The 10,182-nt window shown below is 40.1% G+C and overlaps 1 protein-coding gene across 2 annotated transcripts in view; it reads left to right on the top strand.

Annotated features, from left to right (window-relative positions):
* The first annotated feature begins 374 nt into the window (after positions 1-374).
* The window catches only part of LOC101486445 (uncharacterized), a 35,330-nt gene continuing 25,522 nt past the window's right edge, over positions 375-10,182 (top strand). The window contains exon 1 of one of the 2 annotated variants that reach the window (XM_024798778.2): positions 375-626. In XM_024798778.2, the coding sequence (XP_024654546.2) occupies positions 533-626 (94 nt within the window). In that variant the 5' untranslated portion in view covers positions 375-532. The remainder of the gene's footprint in view (positions 627-10,182) is intronic. The other variant, XM_024798779.2, reaches the window with a different exon arrangement.

Below are 10,182 nucleotides of genomic sequence, written 5' to 3'. Positions count from 1 at the left end.
CACGCAGAGTAGCAAGGGAACAAAAAGAGCGAACTCTCCTGCAGATCTTGTTCTTAAGCCTCAGATTATTCAAGGAAAATGTTCATGCAACAAACTGCAAATTATGCGCAGCGCTCAACTGTAGCTTTCAAAAGAAATTTCTTCAGATTCACCGTCCAACCCATCTTCTTTCATCAGCCTTTCAAATGGACTAATTTCATGCAGCCTTTAATTATGCCATCTTTCAAGGCAAATGCAGTAGGAGGAGGAGGGTGGCCCTGAAATAGAGCAAAAAGAAATGATGATGATAGAGGAGACTAAAGAGAGGGAGGGAGTTTGAGAGAGAGAGAGTAAAAGAAGGAGGTGTTGGTGGGGGGGTTGAAGAGGGAGCTCCTTTCAGTTTGCAGTAATCGCTCATCCAGGAGCCGTGTTGCACTCAGGGATATTTGGGATTTTTCAGTCTGGATTCTGTAGTTCGGGGTCGTGCTCTCGCTGACTTCCTCTCTTGCACAGCGATTTGTGTGTGAGGACGCTGCATGTCTGGCATGCAGACATGGGCCCCTCGTTGCACTCTAGGATTATCGTCTGCCTGGCCCTCACCTTGGTTCAGGTGATCGCCGTGACCTGCCAAGAAGATACTAAGAATGGTGAGCGATATCCACCAAGTTATGACTTCTTTTGCTGTCCTCTGATTGGCTTTCCGTGTTGATACCTGATAGGGATCCTTCCTGTTCTTCTGTGGGCTTTTGTTCTGATAACAGGTTTATAAAATCACCAGTTCATGTGCTTAATTGATCAAGGTTTTCATGTTTTTCTTATATAATAACAATGTTTTCCTTTGATTTCTTGCCTTCTGATTTTTCATGATTCAACAAGGCTTCTGAAAACACTTTAATCGGTATTTTTATGAAACTTTTATGTTCATATTCCGTGTTATCCCCCCCCCCCCCCCCCCCCCCCCCCCCCTCCCATTATATCCACGTTTTATTTATTTATTTATTTCAGAATTTCAGAATGTGGTTGTCCTGTAAAGTTAAACTGGGATGTTCTGCCTCCTAAAGCTCAGACCGCACTGGCCTTGTGGTTTAGGGATGAAAGGTTAAATTCACACCCACAACCAACACCAGAAAGGCTTATCTTGCCTTAATGAGACACCATTCAGGGAAAGCTGCTACAAGCCACTGACCAGGTGACGATTAGTAAAGAAGCTAAACTGAAACTGTTTGAAAGTCTTGAAGTTGATAAAAAGCTTTGACACTGAAATGACAAAATTTGTGAGGATTTCTCAAAGATGGAGATGTGGCTCATTTCTAAAATTAAATGTCTGAGTAAATGTGATCCTGGGTCAAAAATACTTCCCCCCAACAGGCTGCAGTGCACACTTAAAGAGCACACAGGGCTATTTCAGTGCGAGGTCGAGGCTGAATGAAGGGGTTCGGAGTGCCACGGCTATAATGATGTGGCCTTGTGGATGGAATGGACAAAAGAAGGCCACTAATTTTGGTCAGACTTCAGGCCAGTTGCAGACAAGACACACCCAGACTAAGACTATGCTGAATATGAAATATGCATCTCTTACTTTCATCCAACTATACCTCCACTGAAGCATTCATGCTGCAAAGGGATAAACAACAACCTCAAAATATCTGCACCAGCTGTTTTTCGGTCTGAATCTGCCTTCTTTTCTTATTTTTTAACAGTAATGTTTATGTATGACATTTTCTCCAGCTATGGCCTGATAAGTATCACTTTAGACCAGAAATTATATTTAGGGTAATTTTTGAATAATTAAAAAGTGAATAAGTCATAACCATGTTTAGAGCCAAGAGGCAAAGGTTTACATGGATATGTAACCTGAAATTCTTTGAAGACTGCTAATTATTAAACTATAAAGACAGGGGCATTCAAATGTTAATTGTAAAATTGAATAGTTTTGACAATTTTCACATGTCAATTTTTTTGCTTGAGACAACATAATTTATAACAAATACCAAAATATGAAGCTAATTGTGGCAGCTGCTTAGCTTTGTTTTCAGTCAACAAACAGGCTAGATGACTTACTAACTTACAAGTTTCATCTAATTTTTTTTAAATCTCTGAAAAACTTTCTTTTTTGCAGTTTCTTGACTTTTGTGCTAATTAAACAAATTTTATTTTAATATAAAACATTAATTAGCCTCAGAGGGGCTAATACTTATATTTTACTAACTTTAAACACTATCTTGCTAATGAACAGCTAGCTGTAGCATCATCAGTAGTAAACAGTTCATTCTTAACGAGACATCTAACATCTAAGCGTACCTTACATCTCCTCTAGTTGCTAGCTTAGACCAAAATTAGGCTTTTATCACATTTCACTTTTTCCAGTCTGTGTGCTAAGCTAAACTAAGTCTATATGTTCAGTTTAACATACAGACAATAAGATTTCTCCTTAATCTCAGCAACATAATTAAAAAGGTGGCGTAGCATTGCAGTGTATTCTCTGGTTTCCTGCTTACTTTGCACTGAGTCAGTTATTGTTAGTTTCCAGACGGTCGAATTGCTGCTTAAACATGGCTGACCCCAGCGTCAAGTGTAGCATACAAATTAAAAAGTGTAATTAACATTTTTCATTTCAGATTCAACAAAATATATATAAAAATAAATCTATAACAGGTGAATGTAACTTTGTCTAATCTTTATTGGTGGACTGCTTATGTTACAGTCCTACCTTTTCCAGAGTATATGTAAAGTATATGTAAAGCTAAGCTATTTGGTGTCATTAGCTTATTTAGCATGAGAGTTATTCTAACTTTTAAAGAGGTTCACGAGTTATTTGGAAGCTCTCGGTGCATATGACCTTGAAACGAGGTAGGTGTTATGCATAAATATCTGACAGAAAGTAAAGATTAAAGTAAATCTGTGAATAAGTTTAATTTTGTGCAGCTACAAACTGTAAATTTGTTGTGGGTTTATCCTCCATTTTTAACTGAAATTTCTGTTGTTTCCTTACAGCAGAGAAGTTCACAAGTCATTTCAAGTCATTTCTAGCTGAAATGCATATACATTTACTGTCACAATACATATGTGACAGTATATGAGTTGTTATGAATGAACTGTGTGATTTATGATGCTGGCCACACGCTTGTTCAGAATTAGAATCAGAATCAGAATTCTTTACTGCTATCCCAAATGAAATTATATTTTGCTGGTATCCTATGTGAGATCTCTAGGTCAAATTTTGGATTAGATTCTGGAAACTTTCAGGAAACTTACTCATAAGTAAGTTGATCTGATTTGTTTTTTCTAGTGGCAGAAACAAACTTCCATACTATCAATATCAGCAAGTCTTAGTTTACTTATGTGTGCAAGTTTCTGCACATGTTTGCTTTTCACTGGTTCTTATAGATTTTTTAAGCAGTGTGTGGATTGGGATTCTTTATTGTGACCCTTTAAATCTAAGGTATAGCCTTCAGGACTGTTCCTGGTTACTCTTGAAACCAAGTTTGTAATGTTGGATTTCTCCATTTCAATCATTTTCATTGTTTTTGAACCTTTAAAAGAGAAAGTATTCAGATGAAAAAAGTAAAATAAAAAGTCATCAAAATATTGACTGTTGGTGTAAAATAAGTATGAGAAATTAGCACAGACTGATTTTATATCACCTTCCCATCCTATTTATTGAAATAAGTTTTAATAAATGGTAAAGAACAATATTACAGTTCCTTTTTCATATCATAAATCATCTTAACATGACTCATCCCTCACTTTGTGAATCTCTAGTCGGAAGTCCTGTTTTTGCGAACTGAATATGGTTTAAAAACTAAGCCTGTAGTCAGAAAGCATGGGTGGAAAGCTGAAAAGAAAACCACAGCTAGTCATGATAATTGACCTCATGCTGTACTGTATATATAAGCTATAATCACATAAAAATAGCTGAGGCACTGCCCAAGAGTATAAAGTCTGCAGTATAAAGTTTAAGTGAAAAAAACTACATTTTATCTGCAGAAGTGATGAAGAAAAATGAGCTTTTGCAGATTAAATACCAGAGTTAATTACTGGTATTAAGAGCCCTGCTTGGTAAAGACGCTGCAGCTACAGGGTGAAGCAGGTTTCATGGCAGGAGGTTTCTCCGGGTGTGGCACCTCCCAAATAAAGTGAAACCACAGCCTCTGAGCCCAACGTATAATAATACAGCTGCTGTGGTTTCCACTGAAATAACTGCTGCATTCAAGAAGCAGCCTCTCTGGTGGGGAGCGGCTCTACCACATAATTAGTGCTTAGGGACGTCACTAAACTGCCAGGATTAAAATGCACTCAGAAAGCCTGCAGCAGGTGGCTATCTGTACCCCCCCCCCCCCCCCCCCCCCCCCCTTTTTTTTTTTTAAATGTTTTTACTGTTTTGGGATGATTTCATGGCAGGGACACGGCTTCATCCAAGGCCAGCAGGATGAAAGTGCCTAAATCTGCCCTCTTACACTGCATAAATATGTTAATACGTGCTGGCATGTACATTTAATTCAAGGAAAATTTATTTGGGTCAATGTAGGTATAAAAAACTTAAATAAGAGGGTTCTGAAAATAAGTGCATTTTTGTTTATTTTACCCCCAGGACCTGCTGCTGAACGAGGCAGCTCTGTTTTCTGTCATTTTTCTAAATTACAATATTTAAACAGGCTCCTTTCACCTTATATTTTAGCCCCTGATTAACTGACATGCTGATAGATTTTTGACATGAAAACTACACGTCTGGCCTTGCTTTATGTATATAATTGAGTGACAAGAGACGTCGCTGTTGCAGACATGATTGCATACTTGCATACAGACACTTTTATCGTCGCATGCAGCCAGAAGCTGTCAAATTCAACCACAGTCTAGTCACTGACTGCTCAGAAGCAATTTACCTGAAAGTGTCTGTCATGAGGGAGAAGGATGTTCGTGGAGATTCTTAGTAATAAGATCAAGTGTCTCAGTTTGAAATCAAAATTTTTTTCCGTTTATGTTTAGCTGACTTTAAAGGTAAAAGACATCTTTGTAGTTTGCACTGTCCATAGACTGTATGTAAAAGATGGATGAAGGCACCATGACATCACATAAAACCTCAAGCTGAGCATTTGAAACCTGTCACAACAAACAGGCTCTAACCACAAAACTAATAGTCACTGGCTCATTGGCTACTGAGGTGTGGTTAAAGTTCTGTTAGCCAATGAGCATATACTGGCTTGTCCTCTTTCGGACTCAATTAAAGACCATAATGAGTTTCATGCTTTATTCAGTTTGACCTGAGTACCTGAATACCTGAGCCCCGAAACTCATCAGGAAACGGTTTACTAAGGAAGCTGAGACTTCTATGCAACCACAGTCGCCCCCTGCAGGCTGTTTTAAAATATGCACAACATTTAAATCGATTTTTCCTTCACAGAGTTTTATTGCCAAACGATCTACTTTTACTGACCTGAGGGGGAAAAAAACATATATACTGATGGGTAGTTTTTATATCCTTTGATATGCCACTTTATTAGGTACACCTTGATAGTGCCCAGTTGAGACCTTTTTTGCCTTCAGAACTGCTTCTTCATGGCACAGAGTCAACAAAGTGCTGGAAATATTTTTCAGAGATTTGAGAGATCTCCTGTTCCATCACACCCCAGTGGGGCTCTACTGGTTTGAGATCTGGTGACTGTAGAGGCCATTACAGTTCACTTAACTCCTTGTCATCTTTAAGAAACCAGTTTGAGATGATTTGAGGTTTGTGATATTTCAGCGTGGACCAAAATCTCTGAAGGAAAAAGGCGCTCCAACCATGTAATTAGTAATGTGTACCTAATAAAGTGGCCGGTACTAACTGACGTTGGGTGGGTGCACTTTCAAAGATCACTGTTGCTCAGGTTGAAACTTGCTGAAAAGCTGCTTTGATAAAGGACTTAAACAGCTTTGACAGGATTTAATCATAATTACGGTAACAAGCATTTTGCTCTGTGCGAGTCACGGTGCGCTGGGTTCACTGCTGCTTTTTGTTGAGAAAATTGGAGTCTGCTGGGCGCCACATGCTCCTAAAGAAGTTTTAAAATCCATATATTTTTAGTAAGAAATGTGAGTGAATCATTCGTCCTGTTGGTGTGGTCTTCCTACTGTATTTCCCACACCAGTGAGGAGAGACTCTTCCTGTAACCTCATAGCAAAAACACTGAACATTTCTTGTTCAGGCTGTGAGGTTTTACAGTACATGGTAGGGTCACTGAACTCATGTCAATTTGATTATTTTAGATATTATATTGCCTTAAATTGAAAAAAAAAAAAAAAAGTAAAGACACTGCAGTACAGTAGTACCTCTCCTTGTAGATAAGGTGCTGTTCTCCACAACCCTACATGGGACTGAGTCCCATGTAGGGTGATTTTTAATTAACCTTCACACAGCAGTTTAGAGAAATTAAAAAGTGCTGCAGAGTGCACTTATTCTATATCCCAAACAGCACTGCCTCCATTTTACATATCTATTGAATAAATTAACTCTTATTTAAAGGGCAGCTGGTGCATCCTGATGGATTAATATACATCACATTAAAGACGGGGTTTGTGTTGCTGTAGATCTACTGCTCCAGAAGAAATACCCTCTCTCTGTGGTTGATTTAAAGAATATTAATACACACATACCTCTCCAGATGTTGATTGCTGCTCTGCTTGACTCAGACAGCTGTACAGAAAATGGAAAAGTCTACCGCAACTATGAGACATGGAGCCCAGAGCTGTGTCGGGTCTGTGTGTGCGACTCGGGGGCTGTAGTGTGTGAGGACGAGGTGTGTGAGGAGCTGAGTGGCTGCCAGATGGCGGTGACTCCAAAGGGCGAGTGTTGCCCCGTGTGCTCAACTCACACGACAGAACCTAAAGCAGGTAAACCACTGCAGCTCTACCTTCAGTATGGGGATATAATCCACCTGCAGCTCCCTTTCAGCTGGTCATTGTGAGGTTTTCAGTACAATGTGTTTTTGTATACAGCTGGTGATATGATAACAAAGCTGCTGGCAGGAAAACAGATTCAGTTGTTTCTGGTCAATTTGTGGTTTGAGCCAAATCTGCTGAAGCTGCTTTTAGCTGCTATGCTGCTCACATCTGGAAAAAACTTTCAAATCTAAATTGTGGAAACATCTACTTGCATTTTGTAGTGATGTACTGTTACAGTGCTTAGCACCCAAGAAGGCCTCTGTTAGCCAGCTGAGGACTTCCTGAGTTGAGTTGTCTGTGTGGTTCTCTCCAGTACCTCCAGTTCATCCCACAGCCTAAAAACATGCAAGCTATGTTAGGCCCAGGCCACAGAATGACCCCAGTTGCGACCCCTAAAAATTTATATTCCCATGTCAGTCAGTCAGTCAGTCTCCACACCAGGATCGGGATGAGTTACCACCACCCCAAGTACTCAAGTAAGTAAGCATCTGTTGTGGAGAAGAGAGCTGAGCATAAAAGCAAAGCTTTTGATTTACCATCATTCTAAGTCTTTACCCTCAGCAGTAGTCATGACCTCTGGGTAGTGAATGAAAGAATGAGGTCAGGGATACAAGTGGCTGGCCTCTCCCTTAGAGATAGGTTTAGGAGCTCCATCATTTGGGAGGGGCTCGGAGTAGAAGCACTGCTTCTCTACATTGAAGGGATCCATTGAGGTGGTTCGGGCAGGAACCAGGATGCCTCCAACATCCTGCGTCGTCTCCTAGTTGACATATTCCAGGTATATCCTACCAGGAGGAGGCCCAGAGGCAGACCTAGGACATGCTGGAGAGATTATATCACTTGATTGGACTGGGGTCTATTCTGTCTTTCCCTTCAGATGAGTTAACTGGATAAGCGATATTTAATAGATGAATGGATGAATGGCTGTAGTTGTCGAGTGGATGGTGAAGGCTGCTGGCAATTGCCATGAAATCGGTCACAAAGAGGCTGCTGCACCAGAAAACTCCTTATGATTGCCTTGGTCGGTAGCAGTTTTCATGGGAAGCAGCAACTCATCTGAAATCACTGGCCAACTTGGGAATGAGTGGCAATAAAACTGAAGAGCATTCACCTTCAAAGTAAAAGTTGACCTTTTGAAACAACCTTTACTTTGAAGGTGATTGTTCACCATTTACACTTTTAAAATGTAACTGCAATTCAGCCAGTAGTTAGCAAGTGCAGACAAGTCATTGTCTTGCTTGCAAACTACGGGAAACTGCGGAAATCTGCTAGCAACCATTGATGAAACCCTCACAATGACGTACGGGCTGAAAGGGACTCACCCACGATACTCATGCAGCTGCTGTTCTGTCTCATGAAGATACCTGCACAGAAAATGGCACGACCTACTCCAACAATCAGATATGGAGCCCAGAGCCGTGTCGAGTCTGTGTGTGTGACACAGGGACTGTGGTGTGTGAGGAGGTGGTGTGTGAAGAGCTAGGCGACTGTGAGACCACTGTGGCGCCTCAGGGCGAGTGCTGCCCTGTGTGCTCAGCAGCCACGCAACAGCCTCCGAACACGGACAATAAAACTGGTAATAAATATTTTGAGCTTCATGTTGGACAGATTCAAACACTGGGATGTCTGTTCCATAAATATCCACACTGCTTTCCCACTTTTTATTACCTGTGGTATTCTTATAACAAGTGTGATTTGTCCTGTGTGCTACAAATCACGACCTTATGGCCCTTTTTATTTACTACAGCACATCTTCACAGCACTACAGAGACAATAATTGAACATTTTGTTAGTGGAAATCAAAAAAACCAAAGGAAAGACACAAATTCTCAAGTCATAGAGGTCCTCTAAGTATTGCTTGAGTTTTCCTCTGTATTGGTTATGATCAAAACCAGTATAAAAGATGGACGTTGCCTCTGTGACGTCACTCGCTGGTTGTTGACGTCCTGTTTCCACCATTGCTATCTTGGTTGCGAATAACCAAATGTGTGTGTTTTCATTAGCAAGTTGTTAACCAATGAGTGAGCAGTAAAGCACTGCAGTCAATCTATTTTTTCGCCCAATCAGAGCTATCGCCATCTTGTGGCCTTCAGGTAGAATGCAAGAATAAGGCACCCACATTTGCTTCTGTTGTTTTGTTTTTTTAACTACAGTTAACTTATTTTACTATTGATGGACAGGATACTGCCACCAGAAAAATGTGTATTTCCTCACCTGCTGGCGGCTGGTTGCTGGATGGCAGTCATTAATTGAAATCAGCAACACCAAAAACCTAGTTACAATTGCATTCGATGTTATCAGCCTCAAGTTTGCATGGAAGATCCACAGTTGACTACAACCAATTGTTGACTACTTGCTGAAAAGTAGAGAAACTAAAAAAAAGGCACAGCTTTTACCTTGATGGTGAATTGTCTCCATTTGTGTGCAACTTTTCACAATTTTACATGTACTCCAGGATTAGCTAGTCTCTGGAGACAAATCCCAAACTGCCAACAACCAAACTGGTCACAATGAGTTTTTCATCAGCCAGTCGGGGAATACATTCTTCCCCATCATGGCCAGTAGATGACCAATGGTCATTGACCAGTCTGTAGGGCTGTGTGACTGGGACCTTATTCACTTAATGCTCCAGGGTCACATGCTCGAAAGAAGATAGAGGTCATATGATTGAAAGAAATTAATAACTGAAAAAGAACAAAGAAATACATGTAAAACGTCTTAAGACATCACCTCATCCAAACTGCATAAATGCGTATCAAGAAGTCAAAGGAAGTCCAAAAGTACTTCATCAATTTATTAAGTAATTTTGTAAAAATTGTTTTATTGCTAACAGGTAGCTTGAGGTTTTTCTAGAAGGAGAGTTCATCAGTAGTGAGATAAAGTCTGGGCTAAATGAGATTAAAACAAAGAACGTTTTAAAAGGGATTTTATTTAAAAAAAAATGTCTGTTTGCTAACTTTCAGTAAGTGTAACGAGTGTTAGCATGCTGACCTGTGAGAATTGGCCCCAAACACAGAGCAGAGCTAGTGCTTATGGGAATGCAGTGATATTGAGTGGAAGACAGAGACTGTGAATCAAGTAATTATGATGGGGGGCAAAGGTGGAACTGAATTAACAAAGTTACAGTGACTATGCACATAGAAGGAGGTGGTTGGGGTTGATGGAGGGTCAGTAAAACACAGTTAAGTTCCCATTTCAAACTGTTTGAATTAAGCATAATTATTCCATACACTTAAGGAGAATTTTTTGTGCTTTTTCTCAAAATACTGCGGCATACATTCA

Source organism: Maylandia zebra, linkage group LG23 (genome assembly GCF_041146795.1).
Source record: "Maylandia zebra isolate NMK-2024a linkage group LG23, Mzebra_GT3a, whole genome shotgun sequence".
Classification (NCBI taxonomy): domain Eukaryota; kingdom Metazoa; phylum Chordata; class Actinopteri; order Cichliformes; family Cichlidae; genus Maylandia; species Maylandia zebra.
This window is presented reverse-complemented; position numbering and strand designations above follow the sequence as displayed.